This window comes from Cryptomeria japonica, chromosome 5 (assembly GCF_030272615.1).
Source record: "Cryptomeria japonica chromosome 5, Sugi_1.0, whole genome shotgun sequence".
Taxonomy (NCBI): domain Eukaryota; kingdom Viridiplantae; phylum Streptophyta; class Pinopsida; order Cupressales; family Cupressaceae; genus Cryptomeria; species Cryptomeria japonica.
This window is the reverse complement of record NC_081409.1, coordinates 208,495,361-208,516,415: the sequence shown is the minus strand read 5'-3', so window position 1 is coordinate 208,516,415 and position 21,055 is coordinate 208,495,361. Positions and strand designations below refer to the sequence as shown.

Here is a 21,055-nt window from a genome sequence, read left to right as displayed (position 1 = left end):
CCTCCATCATTTCAACTTGAATCCACCTCACAAGGCAATAAAACACATTCCCTCTCATATCCAATCCAAGTTTGACTTGACTTTGCAAGGAAAAATAGGTGATTGTAGAATTTTTGCCCTGGACCCTTTGGAAGGGTCAGGGGCGAAATTCCAATTTTGACTCAATTCCTTTAAACTTGATAATTTCTTGGCAATTTGAAGCCATCCTTAAGGCCTTCTTTGATCTCAATCCTCACTAGACTTGGCATATATTTAAGGGAAAAGGTAGGTTTTGCACAATTTCACCCTGGGCCCTTTGGAAGGGTCAGGAGCGATTTTCAAGTTTTCTAGCATGTTCCTCCATCATTTAACTTCAATTCACCTCCAAGACCAAGGACACATCTCCTCACTCCCATCTAGGCCATAAAAATCAAAATTTGAACTTTTCTTGCAAAGAAAGTAGGTGATCCTAGGATTTTCGCTCTGGACCCTTTGGAAGGGTCAGGAGCGAAATCCTTGGTTTGAGCTTACTCCTCCATCATTCGACCTCAATCAATCTTCAAAAAGGGCAAGAACACCTCTCCATCCACACATCCAAGCTACAAAGACTCAAAGTTGACTTGATTTTCCAAGGAAAACAAGTGATTGTAGAATTTTTCGCTATGGACCCTTTGGAAGGGTCAGGAGCGAAATTCACTTTTTGGCTCAATTCCTTCAATTTCAATGATTTCTAGCAACTTGAAGTCACTCTTAGGGACATCTCCTTCTTGATTTTACCTTAGCCTATACTTGATCTAGTACAAAGTTGAGAGCATAGAGAGGTTTTGGGAAAATTCGCTCTGGACCCTTTGGAAGGGTTAGGAGCGAAAATCTCTTTCTTGACTTGATATTTCATCTCTTCAACTCCAATCTTCTCTAGAAGGAAACCAAACATCATTCTTCACCCAAGGGATAAGGTCTAAAGCCAAAACAAGGTAAAAAGGTAGGCTTGTGAGGAATTTCGCTCTGGACCCTTGGGAAGGGTTAGGAGCGAAATTCACCTTTCTTGGCTAAAACCTTCATTCTCCAACGCTTTCAAACATCTTTAAGGATTTCAATATGCCCATTCTCTCTTTCAACATGCCTTGGACATCAAAATTTGGCCAAATAAGGAAAGAAATGAGTCTTAGGTTGATTTTCGCTTTGAACCCTTCGGAAGGGTCAGGAGCGAAAATCTTGATTTAGGCTTTGATTGCTCATTTTTCAAACTTCAATCTTCCTCAAGGCAAGAATATGTCTATCCTTCCTCCAACATGCCTTGGACACTAAGAGCTTGGCCTAACAAGGAAGACAATGAGGTCCATGAAGATTTTCGCTCTGGACCCTTTGGAAGGGTTAGGAGCGAAAATCATTTTCTAGGCTTGATTCTCCACTTCTCCAACTCCAAACCACTTGTTGATGTGTTTTTTATGCACATGCGAACACAGAATAAAATACCTAAAGGTACCTTATCCTCTCTTGAATAAAGTCTCCGAATGCTGAAGATGTCACAAAAAGGATCAATCGGGATGACTTCAAGGTTCTTGTATGTAGGATCTCTACGTGTGAATAAGCTCTTTGTGGTATGATGTGATTTGCTGGAATCACAAGGGGACTTACACTTGATGACTGAACGTCTGATTTGCTGGAATCACAAGTCTTACTAACTTTGATTTGAAAAAAAGGAAAAAAGATGAGGGTGAGGAAAGAATCTAATCCTAATACTAAGGAATGTAGGAGCAATGATTGATCTTTGATGAAATTCTAACTAAGTCTTGTTTTGACATCATAGGACCATCTCCACAAGGTTAGTGCGATCTTCAAAGGAAAGCTTTATGATGTTCAAATCATCACTGCAGGCATAGACACCATCAGGTTGATGCATATCAATGAAGAAGCGACAATTGAAGTTAAGCTTAGGCTGAATGATTCCAGTTGACTACACAAGGCAAGTCTGCAATCAACAAACTGCTAGTAGTATGGATATACGAATTTCACCATCAATCAAACACATTTCTTCCACTCATCTAATAACATGAAATCAAATATGAGAAGTGTAGAGACCATGCAAATTGTCGAATCGACCCATAAATTTCACCATTTCTTCAATGAAGTTTTACAAGTCTTTTACAACAACATCTTGGCAACAATCTTTGCCTTCTCTCTCTACTCTACTCTAATTGCTATTCTATCAACTAGCTAATCACCTTCTAACTACCCTCTATTCTATTAACTCCTCTCTAACTATCTTTACAACTGCCTTTACAAAATGAAGAGTCGGGGCTTATATAGTGCCTTGAATACAATTCGATGGCTCAGATCCATTTGAGATCAATGGCCAAGATTCAATAATGAAAACCCTAATTAGGGTTTGTTTCAACCATTACATAACATTTAATGCTTGACCAATGATAAAATTATATCTTTAGGACACATGTCTTCTCTAGAAAATTCGACCAATAGATAGCTGGGGTAGGTACATCGAAGTTTGTGCCACCTCCCATAAGTTAGGTACATTGAATCTGGACATGCTGAGGTGGACCAATCCGACTAGAGGAGTGATGACTGGGATGCCATCTCGTCTGACACTTGGTTGATGCCAATTTGATGTTGCTGAGAAGCTAGCTTTAATTAACTATTCTAGAACTATCTGCTTCTTCAACGAATCCTTGTTCTGACTTCTTGTGTCTTTGATGTGCAGGATGATTGATGTATCTCGCCTTGGAATGTTGGATTGGAAGAAGTTATTCCTGATGATGCCGGATCGAAGAAGGCCATCCTTGTCGATGCTTGAGTGGAGGAGGTCGCCCTTATCCTTGCTTGATCTTCTTGGAGGAGACCGTCTTTGATCTGGCTTGATTTTCCAACTCCGGGATCTCCATTTGATGCCTACACAAAATATTGAAGTTAGTCTTTTGAGCATCAAACCTCAAAGCATGAAATTTAAGACCTTTCAAAGGTAAAACTTAAGATATTAATTTGAAAAAAGTCATGATAAATCAAGAAGTATACATTTTCAAATTAATCATGAATGGAAATTGGATTTTCAAGACTTAGATTTTACAAAATTGCAATGGGATCACAATAAGTCTTGAATGAGATCTTCAAAAAAGTAATTCTTCATACCTTCCCTTGAGTATTTAAGTACAAAACCTTGAAAAATGAAGGAAGAAGACCGGATTTTGTTGGGCAAGATTTATAGCCCTCCCTTGGATGAAGTACGCCTCCTTTAGCCTTCAAAAGAGCTTCACCTTCCACTAGCTTCTCCAAAATCTGGAAATTCACCTTCAAACTTGCTTAATTTCACCTTCAATCTTCTGGATTTCGCTCCTCAAAATATGCTGTTCAAGTTCGCATGAGAGATAATGCAAGAATGATTTGAATTTGCTAAAGAACCTCTCCCATTATATAGAGCGCTTACCTTGATTCTTGTTGAGGCCGACCTAGCAATTAAGCTTTAAAATAAAATAAAAAATCAACAAGAAGAAGGCCGACTTGATAAATAAAGAAAAAATGATGCCTTGTGCGCTCAACCTTTAATTTTTTAATTATTTAAATTAATTTTAATACCTCTAAGATGTTTATTTTGATTATTTCAAGGTACAAAATTAATTTATTAAATTGAAATGCCTTTAATTTAATGTGATTTTGATTTAATCTTCCAAAGGCTTCGAAGTGAGTAAATTTGGTGAATTTTTAAGAATATCACGCTCAAATAATGTAAAAATGATGGATATCACTAATCTCGCCCTAGACCCTTGGCAAGGGTCAGGAGCGATTTTTCAATCTAGACCTTGCATACCTCCCTTTTTTCGCCCAAAACTTTATCTAGACATTTAAATGGCATTTTTAATTGAAGTTCTGAATTTGATTTCATTTGATCTTTAGGAGGAAAGTGTATTTAGGTTTTTTTTCGCCCTGGACCCTCAGAGAGGGTCAGGAGCGATTTTTCAATTTTGCTCTTAATCCTTCATCTTTTAATTGTCAATTCTCCTTGTGGGGTAAGCAATGATCTCCTTCACTCGTTCTATGCATGCTTGATTTGCTTTTGCAATGCAAAATAGGGGCTTCAAAGATTTTCACTCTGGGCCTCCAGTGAGGGTCAGGAGCGACTTTTGCAATTTAGGCTAGGATCATCAAGTTTTGGAGGTAAATCCTTGTTCATCACGTTTTGGAGGACCTTTCCACCTTAGCACAACCTTGCCTTAGCACAATCTTGAAGGGAAGTTGTTGGTTTTGCAAATTTCGCCCTGGGCCTTCAGTGAGGGTCAGGAGCGATTTTGAGTCTTTTTTGCACAAATTCTTGATGACTTCAACTTCAAATTACCCTCAAGGCGTAGAATATCATTCTTCACTCCCTTTTGAGTCTTGGAAACAAAATACCATCTCGAAGTACAAGGGAAGTGAGAACTCTTGGAAATTTCGCCCTGGACCCTTGGAGAGGGTCAGGAGCGATTTTCCCTATTGTCATCAAAATTTGCACTCTCAGCATCTCAATTCCACTTCAAGGCATTTCAAACACCGTTTCTAACTTGTGCCTAGGCTTAGCTTTGCTCAATTTTGGAGAAAAAGGTTGGATATTAGGTTTTTCGCCCTGGGCCCTCAGAGAGGGTCAGGAGCGATTTTGCAAATTCAAGCTTATCCATCTTTTGTTAGCCCTCCAAATTATCTTCAACGGGCTAAACACACCCTTCCTCATCCATTCCAACCATAAAAATTGCTTTGACTTTGCAAGAAAAATGTACTTTTGAGAATTTCGCTCTGGGCCTTCAGAGAGGGTCAGGAGCGATTTTCTTTGTTGCCCGAAATTCACCATTTTTCAAACTTTCAAACTTTCAAATGCGTCCAGTAACGTCCAATCTTCTCTCTGGGAAACCCTACACAAAACAAGTTAGCCAAAATTAGCGAGAAATAAACTCGAGCAACATTTTCGCCCTGGACCCTCAGCAAGGGTCAAGAGCGAAATTTACAATCTAGGCTAAGTTGCTCAATCTTTTAGTTTCAAACCACTTCATAGGGCAAGGTAAGATCATTTTCAAGGCCAGGAACAAGGTTTCAAATTCAAGCGAGTTGGCATATGATGTCTATAATGAATTTCGCTCTGGACCCTCAGCAAGGGTCAGGAGCGAAATTTCTAATCTTGGCCAAAATTCATCATTTTCTTCAAGGTGTTCAATCAATTCCAAAGTCCAAACAAAATGCTTTGCAAATCAAAATTTGGTCGAATAAGGCCAGGAATGAGTCCTAGGTTGATTTTCGCCTTGGATCCTCTGGAAGGGTCAGGGGCGAGATTCGCTTTGGACCTCCTGAGAGGGTCAGGAGCGAAATCTGACTTTTTTGAACTCTCCGACAGGATAATTTTATGGAATATAACGTTTAAGTATAAGAAGGAAATGTCACTTATACTTTAAGTTATATTCCACATATACTTTCAAGATGTTTGAGAGTGGTTTCAGACCTCCAGGAGCTATATTGCAAAATCTAATTTTTGGAGGTTTTTCAGTTTCCAGACTTAGTCAAATTTCAGGATCAGGACATTCCAGACTTAGTCAAATTTCAGGATTAGGACATTCAGACTTAGCCAAATTTCAGGATCAGGACTTTCAGACTTAGCCAAATTTCAGGATCAGGACATCACTCAAGCCGGACTTGCTATCCATGTGATCCCCTTGGCGACACTCAAAATGCAAAGGCTAATGGACAAAACCCTAAAAGACCTAGAAAACAAACCCTAAAAAGCAAAAAAGTAGGGGTCCCCATTTGCAATGGGGCGATGTGTGAAAACGTCACAGCACCACCTCAAGAGGAAAAGACATGCTATCCCACTTCCATCCACGCCATGAAAATCCAAGGACTAGACCTCCTCCAATGGAAAAATAGGTGTTTTTAGGAATTTCGCTCTGGACCCTTTGGAAGGGTCATGAGCGAATTCCACTATTTGGCTCAAAATCTTTCATTTTTCAATGTTTTCAAACATTTCCAATGGCAAAAGATGTCCATCCTTCCTTTCAAGATGCCTTGCAAATCAAAATTTGGTCAAACTAGGGAGGAAATGAGCCTTAGGAGGATTTTCGCTCTGGACCCTTTGGAAGGTTCAGGAGCGAAAATCACAATTTGGGCTTGATTGTTCTTTTTTCAAACTTCAATTTTCTCCTGGAGGCAAACATAGATCGTTTTCCACTTGAGGAACCTAGTTTTAAGCCCATTCAAGGTAGCAAATGAGGTTTATAGTGAATTTCGCTCTGAACCCTTTGGAAGGGTCAAGAGCGAAATTCATCTCTTAGGCAAAATCTTGATCATCCAAAGCATCCAACTCCCTCTCAAGACAAGAACATACCCATTCATCCTCCATCATGTCAACACCTAGCCCAAACAAGGAAGAAATCAAGAGCCATAAGGATTTTCGCTCTGGACCCTTTGGAAGGGTCAGGAGCGAAAATCATGTTTTGAGCTTGATTCTTGACTTTTTCACTTCCAATCCTCTTTGGGAGGCAAACATAGATCCTTCCTCTTGCATCTCCACCAAGATCTTGACTTTAGCCAAGGGAAAAATGAGTGTTTTCAAGAATTTCGCTTTGGACCCTCTGGAAGGGTCAGGAGCGAAATTCATCTTTTGGGCTGGAATCCTTCATCTTCACTCACTCCCTAAGGCTAGAACATTCAAAAATACCTTCAAACATGCCTTAGGAACTAGAAATTTGGCCTTGATAAGTGAGAATTTGAGGTCTTCAAGGATTTTCGCTCTGGACCCTTTGGAGGGGTCAAGAGCGAAAATCATTTCCCAAGTTGATTTTCATCTTCCTTTCGACTCATTCTCACACAAACTTGGTCAAATCAACTTCCTTTCATCGCAATCAAGACAAACCTCCATCCAACTGGGTCTAGGCAAGGTCAAACTAGGTTTTAAGGTCAAAGGAAGGCAAAAAGGGAAGAATTCGCTTTGGACCCTTTGGAAGGGTCAGGAGCGAAATTCTCCTCTCAGACTAGCTTTCATCATCACAAGGTCCAAAACCTCCTCCCTAAGGAAAACATGCATCCAACTCTCTCATCTATGCCCCAAAAGTCTACAATTCTGGTCAAATCCTTGAGCAAAGTGGAAAAAAGGTAGATTTCGCTCTGGACCCTTTGGAAGGGTCAGGAGCGAAATCTCTATTCTTGGTTGATTTCACACTCAATTCCACTCCTTCTCAATCTAGACTTGATCAACTTTATCTCTCCCTAGCATCATCATGTCCACTTGACTCAAAAACTTCATTCTGCACGTCTAAGGCCAAAATTGGGGGTCAGGTAAGGATTTCGCTTTGGACCCTTTGGAAGGGTCAGGAGCGAAAATCTTCTTTCTGATCACAACTATTACGAACCAAGCTCTAATACCATGTTGATTTTAGTGATCTTGATCAGCTTCTAAAATCGCCACTTGCATCTCTCTGACCACTGACTCCGCTTAATAGGCTCCGACTGGGAGGAAAACAAGATTCTGACAAGAAAACCACCAATCCAGACCTACCCTGACCTGAGACCTATCATCCTATCCATCTTCATTCCCCTAAAAGGAAAAGGTCCACTAAGGCAAACCTAGGGCTCCAGGCAGACAACTAAGGACTTCCCAAAACCAGGCTGGAATCGGCTTGAAAGAAACCCTAAGACGAGCCCTTGGAGAGAAACCCTAATCTACTTGGCCTAGGCGACCACTCACTCACTCCAAACCGAGCAAGCAGAGAGAGAAAACCTAACTAAGGAAAACAGAACCCTAAGAAAAAGAGGGGGTCCCCATTCTAATGGGGCGATGTGTGAAATGGTCACAATAGGCTTCTCCATTATTGTTTAGGTGTTGAGGTTTGGTAGACTGATCGTAGCATTTTTATTTCAGAGTCTAAGTATGCCAGGAACTTGCTTGATAGGTTTCGAATGCAGGATTGTAAACCTGCTTCCACGCCTATGGAGACATGACTCAAGTTGTCAACCAAGTTTGATTCTCCTCCTGTAGATGAAACAACATTCAGGCAACTAGTGGGCAGTCTCATCTATCTCACTTCCACTAGACCCGATCTTAGTTTTACAGTGAGCTACATTTCACGCTTCATGACAGCCCCCATGGCTAATCATTGGGTAGTAGCGAAGCGTGTGCTGCGTTATGTGAAGGGCATTTCTGATTATGGACTTATTTACACTCAAAGTCACGATCCTAGACTCAGTGGTTTCATAGATTCAAATTGGGTAGGTTTATTTGATGATAGGAAATCAACATCTGGGTATGTGTTTAGTTTGGGGTCTGGTGCAGTCACATGGACTAGTAAAAAGCAATAGGCAGTGGCTCTCTCGTCAACATAAGTAGAGTATCGAGGAGCAATTAAGGCAGCTTGTGAGGCAGTTTGGCTTTGTCGGATGCTTGCAAATATGCAAATATCTCAAGTAGGTCCAACTCTCCTGTTCTATGATAATCAGGGAGTTCTCAAACTTGCCAAGAATTCTGTCTTCCATGAAAGAACCAAGCGCGTGGAAACTTATTGTCATTTTATTCGGAAGCTTGTTGAAGACGGTTCAGTTCAGTTGCAGTATGTTCCAACTGCGGATTAGATTGTAGACATTTTCACCAAGTCTCTTAGCCCAGATAAGTTTGCTAAATTCAGGGGGCAGCTTGGTGTTGTTGACAGATTGATCATTAAGGGAGGGTATTAGAATAATATTCTTTATTATTGTTTAATGGTCAATATGATTTAATTTTGTACATATTAGAAGTTTCTATTTTTTCATTCGTTATCGATTGTTTCTTTTAGAAACATCGATCCTTTGTATTCTATTTAATGATCGTCTGATCATCTGTTAATAATTAATTAAGTTTTTTTTATCAATTACTTGTTTGTAATACTTGACTAGTATTTTATTAATACTTATGCGTATTTGGCTTAATTGTTCATTAATTTATCATTATGATTGGGGGATTCATGATTTGATGTATTGTTAATTCATTAATGATTTATTTTTTTGTTAGCATTGGTTTCTTTTGCAAACTAGTGATAGCATCCTTTATAGTAAGCCATTTCCAATTGAAGCCTTGTCATGTATAACTCCCGAGGTGTAGATCAACACTCTAGTTATTGGAGCAATTAGGGGATTACAATCTACAACATTTCACAGATCTAGATCTAAGTTACCATCCCTAGTAGTACTTTGGGTTCTGGCCTGTGGGATTGGTCAAAAACAAATTGGGGGTTGAGTTTGTCCATATAAAACATAAGAATAAAAAATATATACATATTTTACAGCAGTAATTTGTTGAAATGTAGGTAGGTCGAATCCCTAGCGTAATTAATTTTAATGTGGCCCTTGGCCTTAAAATTAATTGTATTGATATAATTGATTAATGTTTAGGGCTGAGCCCCAATTTGGATAGCTTGTAATTGGGCTGGGCTCAAATAGATGCATATGTAACTTGTGGGTTTATCTTGCACCTAGCACGTTTTGTTAACCCTACCCTATCTTGCCTAACGTGTGGGGTTATTTGGTTTTGGCGCCAACTTATACTTTTGTATTGTAATTTAGACTCCTAGCCGACCTAAGGCAAACTGATGGCTAGAGTCTCATATATATGTAATGCTGATGCAATTGCTAAGACACACAGTCAGTGGATATTATCTATCTGTTATCAAACAGTGAACTACCTTCAACGATCAGCAAATTTCATCTAGAAGACAATGAATATATCCAGTGAACAGCAAACATATCTAGAAGATAGCGAACATCATCAATACACAACGATCCTATTTGGTATCACAGTGGTAGCACAACGAACTTGCTCAGGAGCACAACGATCACCTTTGGAGGTCTGCAAATTCCATTTAAGGGACAACGAACTTCACTCTTGTGATTGTAACATCGATAGATAAGTTCACTATTACAGTGTGCCCTAGGTTGGAATTAATATTGTGATTAGTTTGCTTTTAGCTTCAAGTGTGAAGCTTATTGTAAATTCAATTGGTTATTGCCTAATCAAGATCTGAGAATTGTTGCTGGGTTTTTCACCTCCAAGAGGGAGGTTTTCCTAGGGTATCTTGGTGTTCTTGTGTATGTGTATTTATTTATTTCTGAGTCATGTCAATTCTGATCACTAAAATCAACATGGTATTAGAGCTTGGTTCGTAATAGTTGTGATCAGATTCATCAATTACAGTCATTTTTCAGTCTAACCTACTGCTCAAGTTCAGGTCAACATGGCTTCTTATCTTAGGGCTGAAGATAGGTTGGAAGGTTCCGCCAATTACACTTCATGAAAGGTCAGAATAATGATCGCCTTAAATGACCTTGTTGAATATGTCTGCAAGGATGCTGCTGAACCTCAAGACGAAAAGGAGAAGGAAGAATGGAAGAAGAAGGACTACGAAGCACAAAGGATGATTATTGATTCCGTCAAAGATCACATTGTGTCATCCATCTCCAAGAAGACGACTGCGAGAGAGATGTTCAACACATTGGAGAAGATGTACGAAGTCAACAATACTAGCTACAAACTTGCCTTAAGGAATCAACTCTCTCACATCAGATTGGAGAAAGGAGAACTTGTAGCTGCTTACTTCATGAGGATCTCTAAGCTAAGGGATCAACTTTCTACCGTTGGGAAGAATGTTGAAGATAGCGACTTAACTATGACGGCTCTAAATGGTCTTCCTTCTACATGGGAGCCCTTTATTCAAGGAATCAGTGCAAGAGTGGAGCTTCCTCAATTTTATCGATTGAGAGGAGATTGCATTCAAGAGGAATCTCACTTGGTTGCGAAAGGAAAAATTAGAAGTTCTTATGACAGTGATCATCATGTCCTCACAGCTAAGAAGGAAGGTGGCCATTGGAAGAAGAATAAGTTCAAGAGAAATAGAGATTTTAGACCCTTTGCTCCTAATTCAAGGAAGAAACCAAAGGACTTGTCTCACATCCGATGCTTCTGATGTAACAAGTTTGGTCACTTTGCAAAGGACTGTCACTCTTAGCTTGAGCAAGGACAAGCGAACCTAAATGAAGTCTCGGAACATCAAAATAATGAAGACTTCCTCTTTGTCTCAGCCTTGTCAAGCAATGTTCAGTCAAACAGTAACACTTGGCTGATTGACAGTGGTGCATCTAGACACATCACAGGCTATCGGGAGCATCTCTTAAATTTGGTGATGAAGGAGTCCAACCTTCATGTGACTATTGGTGACAATGCTCGTTATGCAGTAAGAGGATTTGACTCTACTTAAAATTAGATTCTGGTATTTCCCTTCATCTCAGTAATGTTTTGTTTGTACCTGGAATAAAAAGGAATCTAATCTCTATATCTACTCTAAAAGATAAAGGTTATTAGGTTGTATTTTTCGAAGGAAGAATTCTTGCATGGCCTAAGGAGTCCAACGTCAAATCAGCTCGTGCCATCGGGATTAGATATGAAAGCCTATACAAGCTTTCAACTCACACTTTCAATTAAGGATATAGTTGATAGATTCTAAAAACTATAGGAGTAAATCAACTAGTTTTTGAATCATGTGAACTTATTACTTATATAAGGATTAAGAGGGAGTTACATATTCCCCATAATCCTCAATGAATGTATTGTTGTTGATTATATTTAGTAAAGCTTAAACTTGTTGTTTTCTAACCATTGGTGTTGAAAACTGATTTACAAACAAATTGATATCTCTAGTGTTGGATTTGAGAAGTATGGCTAACCATTTGAATTCAAATCAGTTCTGAATTTATAATTGTTATATGATTATTGCAAGGATGTTCTTGATTATGATTCTATGATAGAACTAACATGTGTTCCTTGTTTCTCTAAAATATACTTTGGCCAAGAGGGAGTTTTCAGCTCCTATGATAACATTGTGTGTATCTTCCACCCTCTGTGGAGTGCAAGGTGGGACCACCCTCTGTGGAGTGCAAGGTGGTAGTTTCTCTGAGGTGTAATACCTCTTTCACCCTCTGTAGAGTGCAAGGTGACAATTTATACTTCTTTGTAGAGAAGTTTTGAGGTGTAAGACCTCTTCCACCCTTTGCGGGCAATGCAAGGTGGATCCATCCTCTACAGGTGTGCATGATGGGTTATCATGAAAGAGTCCATGATGTACTTAGGATTCATCCTTTGTGAGTATGCATGATGAATATCATGGAAGGAGTCCATGATGTATATTGAATTCATCCTCTGCAGGCATGCATGGTGAATATCATGGAAGGAATCCATGATGTATCTTGGAACCATCCTTTGTGGGAATGCATGATGGATATCATGGAAAGAGTCCATGAAGCATGGTCACGGTGTAAAGGGTTCCTCCCTAGCTAAGAGGGAGTGTTGAAATGTAGCTAGGTCGAATCCCTAGCGTAATTAATTTTAATGTGGCCCTTGGCCTTAAAATTAATTGTACTGATATAATTGATTAATGTTTAGGGCTGAGCCCCAATTTGGATAGCTTGTAATTGGGCTAGGTCCAAATAGATGCATATGTAACTTGTGGGTTTATCTTGCACCTAGCATGTTTTGTTAACCCTACCCTATCTTGCCTAACGTGTGGGGTTATTTGGTTTTGGCGCCAACTTATATTTTTGTATTGTAATTTAGACTCCTAGCCGACCTAAGGCAAACTGATGGCTAGAGTCTCATATATATGTAATGGTAATGCAATTGCTAAGACACACATTCAACGAATATTATCTATTTGTTATCAAGCAGCGAACTACCTTCAGTGATCAACGAATTTCATCTAGAAGACAATGAATATATCCAGTGAGCAGCGAACATATCTAGAAGATAGCGAACATCATCAATACACAACGATCCTATTTGGTATCACAGTGGTAGCACAACGAACTTGCTCAGGAGCACAACGATCACCTTTGGAGGTCTGCAAATTCCATTTAAGGGGCAACGAACTTCATCCTTGTAACTGTAACATCGGCAGATAAGTTCACTATCACAGTGTGCCCTAGGTTGGAATTATTATTGTGATTAGTTTGGTGTTAGCTTCAAGTGTGAAGCTCATTGTAAATTCAATTGGTTATTGCCTAATCAAGATCTAAGAATTGTTGCTGGGTTTTTCACCTCCAAGAGGGAGGTTTTCCCAGGGTATCTTGGTGTTCTTGTGTATGTGTATTTATTTATTTCCGAGTCATGTCAATTCTGATCACTAAAATCAACATAATTAAGTTAAGATTACCACACAACATCATTCATTGTATAATAAACAAAACTACCCTAAAAAAAAATAAAAAAATACTGCAATGGCAATTAGTCAATCTCAAAATGTCATGATATATAATATATATTAAAATTGAAAAATAATAATGTCAAGCTTCAACAATCACCCATCACTGATCAGGCATTATCATATGGGTCTTCAAAATATTATCATCACCATCCATATTAGATGATGTAGGTATTGGTAAATTAGAAGAACCACAAATAGTGCCACTAGCACTAGCACTAACACTCTGGTATGCACCAGCTTGATCATCTTTAACATCAAGTGTAGCAAGGTGGGAAGTGGAAGCTTCAAAATCAATATGCTCTGGCTCAATATCCAACTTCCTTGTGTCCCCTTCTTTGTAGCCACTTTGTTTGTGTGAAAGGAGCCGCAAATTTAAATGCATGTACACTAAATCCTCTACCTTTTTTTTGAGTGTAGTTGATTATACTTTAGAGTGGATGGAGGATGTGCTCCAATTCCTTTCATATGTAGATGAACTAGCAACCTATAAAGACAAAATTAGAGAGTTAAGAGTTATGAATTCTAAATTTGAAAATAGAAATCAAATTCAAAGATAAAAGATTTTTTTTTAGAAAACAAAAGATAAAATTTTGATTGCAAGAGGTTGTAGGTGTGTGAATGTTGTCACCAAATACTTCCAATATGGACTCCTTGCCACACAAAAGGGAAAGTTGTAATACCAAAAATTTGCACGTGCCTTATCTAGTTTTTTTTGTGCTTCCTTGTTCCACCCCATAGCTTCCAATGAAGATTGTGCTCCTTGTATGTGTCTAGGTACATAAAGTCCTTGTGATTGAACTCTACTTGAGTTAGATGAGGTGGATGTGCCATGTACATGCCAATCACGACCAGAGCCCACAATTCCTAATGTATCTACATTGGATTTTTTTGGAAAATTAAGAGCTATGGCTTCATGTGCCTTGGCCATCTCTCGTCTCACCTCTTCTAACGCTAATAGACACATCTTGGAATCAAAAAGCTAGATGCCATTGTGATTGTATATTAACCTGCACTATTGACAAAAACAAAATTATATTGTTTAGAAAAATACATAGCAATTTAGATATAATTTTGTTTAAAAATCATGTAAAATTTAAATGCAATACAGTGTAATGGTGGGAAAATGGTGAATGATAGATCAAGAAGGAAACTACCCTTTCCCTCAAAGAGAGATGAGAGTTTCGCTATTGATTACCCTTCAAGCACTTTTCACCATTACATTAGGAAGAAGGGATGATAATTCACTAGATTCAATCTCTCCACACAAAGATGGTAGATTGAATTCTGAATAAATTGGGAATGCTAAGTTGATCCCCTCTTCCTTGTTTGATTTGGAAAGGAAATTGATTGAATTATGTAGTGCAAAAGTGACAAAGAATCGATTATAACTTGAAATCGGAATATGGGATGAAGCTGTGCACCTGGATCTGGCAGTAAAATGTCGAGACGAAGTCGCCTTGCGAATTTGAGGAAAAGTTGCCCGGACCGTGGCGAGAATATACATGGTCCTCCGAAAAATCCGTGAAACGGAAAGGGTTTTTCCGCCTTTGCAAATGAAGTCCGAATCCGAAAGTACAACTGCGCACTTGCAACCTACACACAGAAAAGAGAGGAAAATGGGTTTGGATTGGGGGTTTGCCTTTAGGTCAAACCCCAGTTTTGGAATTAACCAAGCAATGAAAGAAAGTACTTGCAAGTAGATGTAAATGAAAGACTGAATTGTAAATCACCTCAAGGGAGGTTGTAGTAGCAATGTTGATAGAAGTGCTTGTGTGGAATTGAATGTTGAAATCAATCTTCTCTTTAATAGTCGAATCCTTGACTTGAATGCAACACCTAGCCTTGAAGGGAGACTTGAGAATGCTCAATGCTGGAAAAGAATGCTTGAATGCTTGAATGCTTGATCACTTGTGCAACTTGAATCTTTCCAACTTATGCAAATGAGAGAGCGAATGCCCCCTTAAATACATGTTGGTGGATTTGAATTTTGTTACGGGCCGACATCGGGGGAGTTTCTTGCCCGAGGCACAACCAACAATGCAACCCTGGGAAGGGTCCTGCCCCAAAATATGGCAGGGACAGGGGCGCCGCACCTCTGTCCTGGGAGTACAAGGGCGCCACGCCTCTGTCCAAGGGGGGACAGTGGTGCCACGCCCCTGTCCTACCCCTTTCTCTAGGGTAGAGTGCGGACGGGGTGATGTAGAGGCCAAGGAAGAAGTTGTTTTTGCAAGCCGAGCAATCTCCGGTCTTCGATCAGGCTAGAGGATTCAAGTTCGCATGCGTGAGGACCCTAATGCAGTCGAAATTGCTAGGGTCGCAATTTTATGGCACTACATACAATAATATGGTAATTGATTTAACGAATTTGATAAAAATAACATCTCTTAACTCTAAAACATAAACTCAATATTGAAAAGATTTTAAATTCTGAAAAAAATTGATTCAAATTACAGTAAATCATCTAAATCTTAATCAACAAACAAATTTATGTAAGTTGAATCAATTCCATCCAATGAATATGTAAATTAAATATTCTTAAAAACTAGAAGTGATTTACAAATTTATATGTTTGAAGTAAAAGAGTAAAAAAAATGAACTAACCTGATGCAATCTGAAATTCCAGAAAATTCTTATTCAAATCACCTTAAAAACCGTCCCAATTTGGTCTAGAATACTTCCCCTATTGTTGTGTGTGTTGAACAAGGGCTCTCTCCTAGAAACTCAAGGTAAAGGTTCTCCAAAAATATTCTTGACAGCGATTAGAATTAATTCCCAGCCAATGAGTTTGATGTTCAAGGATATATCAGAAGCATTAATATGACAATCCCTGTAGACATGGTGGATCTACCTCTAAATTCATTGCCATTTGAGTAGCTTAGCAGCAAGCTTTATTTATCATCATAAATAAAGATTTCAAACAACTTTGGCTATGGCAGCAGAGCCCCTTGCTCAGGGAAAATGTTAGAATGCCACTCTAACAATGCAAAACTATGCACATCAAGCCCTTGTGCATTCATTTCAACACTGAAGCATTGATGTCAAATTTGGTTAAGAACAGTTTGCTTCCTTGCAAATCTTTATGAGTAGTCTGCCACCATATCATTAGTTTTTCTTGGGAAAATTAAAGTGGCAGTACTACAGGTTCTGCCTCTCCTATGATATTGAAATTGTCTTAACTGGTCAAAAAAGTTGTAAAATGAAGAGATACTATGTTATGCAGGAAAATCATACTCCAATTTCAATTGTAAGACAAAAGAATGGCAATGACAAATTTTATCCAAAAAATGCTCAGCACAAAGCACAGATACAAATAGGATATGGTATTTAGATTTAGCCAGCATCATAATTGAGACAGTAGTATGAGTGGATGATTGTAACAGTTCTTTGAGTTCAACACATAAACTTACTTCACTAAAAGAATCAGAATGATGTTATATAATATAAATAATACAATTATGGACATAACATTCTATAGGTGTAAGTGGATTGGCAAAGTCAGGTTTAATTCCAAGCATGGTCATGAGGTCAAAACCCAAGGGTTACAATGATGGAGCTGTAACAAAGTCCAAGGGGTTCTTGTAAAAATGTGATGCAAGTTTATATCTCCCCATCACAATAAGGCAGCCCTTTAACTCCAGTGGAGATGTGGTGAGGTTCTGGTGTAATGATTATGGAGTATATTTGGACACAAAAACTCATGATTACAGATCTTAAGAATGTGGTTGTAGTGTACCGCACACTAGATTAAAGGCAGCAGATAACCATCCAGTGTTTACTAAGCCAAAAAAACAAACAATAATGGATGCAATCATGCAACCACATTGACATTTCCTTATTGCTTCCAATTTATATAAATTAAGAACCATGGTAATGCAAAATATCAATATTGCAATCGTGACATACAAACTCTCACTGCAGCTTATGGCAAAAAAAATCCTTACTGGTTGTGATACCATGAAATGGCAATTCATTATTTAAAAAATGGAGACGGAAGACTACATATAAAGGAATCACAAAACGATGTCTAAATGAAACAATCGTGAATGGAAATGCAGAAATAGAAAGTTACTAACTAAATAATATTATATAATGATCATTAAATAAACATTAATTACTTTAATAGATATGATTTGGAAAGAGTTCACAATCCAAGTTTCAAAAGGCCTCAAATGAAGCCAGCTTGTTCATCATTCCATTCTACTACATAATGTTTGCCTAGTCAGTACAGGAATCCTTTGGAACCCCATAAATCTCCTCAAATATTTTTCTTAGATTTTCAGTTTATGATCAATCTTAGTGTGTATTTGTTTAATATCAGCTACTTAATGTTTTTGGATTAATTCTCTTTGTAGCATGCGTATGCCCATAGTTTGGTATTTCCTTTTTTGTCTTCTCGCCTTTTTCAATAGTGGATGATGTAATTATCATCATTCCTTAAGGTTCTATTTGCAAATGATTAGGAGCAACTTACAACTAATATCTTCATGTACTTGTAAAGTGACATCCTGTTAGTAGATATTTTATCTGCTAGAAGTTGGATGCTATTTGATAGTGCCAAGCTGAATGGTTTGCTGTTTTTTTTGTTAAATTTCACATGGCTGGGGTTTCTAATTGATTGTTTTTTTGTTCAAGTTCACATGGCTAGAGTTTCTAACTGATTGTTTGTGTGTTCCAGTGTCCTCATCATATGCTGAATCTGTGAAGCATGCGATTCAAGATTATAAATCTGTACGATCCTTTGGGATCAAAACCCAAATTTTGCCTTGAATTGAAATTTGTTTAATTTATACTTTTTGTATTTTATTCTGTACATTCAAGAAAATTTGGATTTGTTTTCTGTGCAGGCAGTAGGGAAAGGCTGTCTATTGGCACTAAGGTTTTCTACACTCTTTGAGTATCTTCAAGTAAGTATTCAAGGGACACAGAGGGATCATTGTTGCTCTTCATGTCCATTACATGTTTATAATTCTTCTTACATGAGTAATGAATGCACATAAAGAAATATGATTTCCTAAAAACAATTGTATTCATTATATCTTCATATCTTCACATAGAATTCTGACTCAATTGAATATAAATATCATTCGATAAAAATGCTAGGGAGCTATCATTTCTTCTTTGGCACCTACTTGCAAATGGTCCACTCCTTTTCTGAAGAGAGTTATTGCAGACATATGTGCTCTGCTAACTTTACCTTGAAGGATTTGAGCTCTCTAACTAGAGTGTTCTAACTTCTGCCTGAAACAATATTAATTTAATTTTTGTTTCCAACGAAAGAAGATTTATTCCAAAGGATTGTGATGTAAATAGAGTCATAAAGAGTCACTCAAAGTTCAAATCTCTGCATCACAATAAGTCTTCTCACAATTGTTGGACGTGTGTGTAATAGCATGTCCAGGACTATGGCCTGTTCATGCCTAGAATAGTCTGGTCCCGATGATTTTCACAGTTACACTTGACATGAAAATAAAAATAAAAATAAAAGAAGACTATTTATACAACTGTCTTTTAGTCTTCCTTTCCTTGATTCTTGATCATTTTGATATTTTCTAATAATGCTCATTTCCACCATAATAGGTGCTACCAAAAGCAAACCACACTCAACATGTATAAAATTCCATTACATTCTTGATGGTTTGCATTGCTTGAAGGGATGTACTAAGTTGCCTGTATTTTTAACCTCAACCAATTATAAACTTTTCCATGCATTTTAAACACCATATGGCACTAAACTGAGCCTGGTATGCCAATCAGATTTCATTTGGCCAAGAGCTTGAGCCTTGAATACAGTTACACAGTTTAACTCTGGTTTACAAAAACAATTAAATTTGAAAATTCATAAGAGTTAAAAGGGAATCTTTTTGTAAAGTTGTTTTTGGTGATACTTCAAGCCATGTCATCAATTCTCAGGTCAAAATTCCTTGCCAATTGGGATATTTTAAATTTTTTATTTTTCATGAGGCAGGTTATGAAAAATGCCAAAATTTGGATTTTTAATGTCTGGGACAAAAACAAATGCTGGGTTTGCTCTAGGATTGCTATACATCACGTGGTCAAAATTTAATGCAAAGATGAGCCCCCAGTCAAAAGTTATGAGATTTTACATTTTTTGACTGGGCTTGTGATTTACCAATTTCAAATGTTAAACTTGGAAAGTTATCACTTCTTTAAAAATCATGTTGCATCCAAAAAGCTGAAAGAATTTTGAAATTTGACGGAGTTAGAAAAATTCCTTGGAACCTGACAAGGTTGTGACAACGTTGTCAGGTGCTGACAGAGTCAACACAACCCTGGGTTTTCTTGACACTAAACCTTAAGCTAAAGCAAAGGAAGAGCCCCAATAGATGTTCCGAAGTTTTCTTCATAAAAGATTGTGTGATTGGCGCAAAAAGATAAAATTCATCTCCAATGCAAAGTTTCTCATGCGCAAATGATTTGTTTTGCAGTCCATATCAATGTCGAGTGTTTAAGTAGGTTTAAAAACCTATGTCGGCCCCAAAACCTTGTCAGAGACTGATGGGCATTGCATAACTATCCATCTACCGCACTGAAACACTGAAACCTGAAACCATGATTTTGAGGAAAAAATCAGCAAACCCTTTTGCAGAAGAATACTGAGCACTGTTTGCTCCAGCAACTCCTAAACATACTGCAAGATACCACGGTTGCAGATGTTCGCCCTGACAATGCGACCCAAAACTGACTGCAACAAAGCACAACTTTTGAGGAGAAAAATCGATCAAAACCAGAGAACTTTGCGAATCACAAATCCCACGCGAGCTTCACGTATTACAGATTATTTTTGAGGAAAAAATTGTAAAAACTAGCAAACAATTTTTGAAGAAAAAATTATGAAAACCTAGAAATCCCATGCAAGCTTTGCGGATGACAGATAATAATTTTTAAGGAAAAAATTCGAAACCTTGCGAATGAGGAAAAAAAATGTGAAAACTAACCAAACAAGAAATTTGCTTATCACAAAGCACAAAAGGCCGACTCCTCTCCAAAATGCTCAGCAACATGAGCTTGCTCCTGTTCTTGAGACCCTCCCAGCCTAGATTGCATAGATGCCAACAATTTCCTGCAATCTTTCTTCATATGGCCAAATTGGTGACAGTAGTTACACTGTACACTTTTCTTTTCGAAGACTATGGATATTGACCTTGCCCCTTCTGTTGGAAGGATTGACCTTTACCCTTGTTCTTATCCAAAATTGTAGCTGTGAAGGCCTGTTCAATGGACGAACTAGCGTTGCTTCCAAACTGCTGCTTCCATCGATCCTGTTGTAGAAGCTTGTTGCAGAGATCAGGAAACTTCAGATCAACACTAGTAGATGAGATATTGAGAGTATCAATGAAATGCTCGTACTATCTGGGAAGGCTTTTCAGCGTGATCACTCTCTTCCACCATGGTTCGGCCTATAGCTTCCAACTGGTCACAGATCTCCTTGATCTTCGTGAGATGTGCTTGGATACAAGACTTCTCATCCATCATGATAGAAAACAACATATTCTTCAGAAAGAAAGCTTGGCTCTTGTCGGACGTTTCATGAAGATCCTTCAAAAGATCCCAGATCTCTTTAGCTGTTTTACCTGAAGGCACCTGAGGGAGTTGATCATCTATGACTGAGAGTTTGATAAGCATGACAGCCTCTTGATTCTTCGTATCATGTTTGTCTTGATCTTCACCTGCTGCTGTAGGACGAGGAACCTTGCCAAGAACAATCTGATCAAGGCAACGTAATTCAAATATTGATAACATGCGTTGTTTTCAAGTGTTGTAGTTGAGGCCATTGAACTTCTGACTGTGTTCCAACATGATGTTGGTCA

At 38.3% G+C, this 21,055-nt stretch overlaps 1 protein-coding gene across 2 annotated transcripts in view; it reads left to right on the top strand.

Annotated features, from left to right (window-relative positions):
- LOC131055473 (phosphopantothenate--cysteine ligase 2) overlaps nucleotides 1–21,055 on the top strand; it is a 91,968-nt gene that overhangs the window by 49,136 nt on the left and 21,777 nt on the right. For both annotated transcript variants that reach the window (XM_057989956.2, XM_059221350.1), the window contains 2 exons: nucleotides 17,902–17,954; nucleotides 18,071–18,130. In XM_057989956.2, the coding sequence (XP_057845939.2) occupies nucleotides 17,902–17,954; nucleotides 18,071–18,130 (113 nt within the window). The remainder of the gene's footprint in view (nucleotides 1–17,901; nucleotides 17,955–18,070; nucleotides 18,131–21,055) is intronic.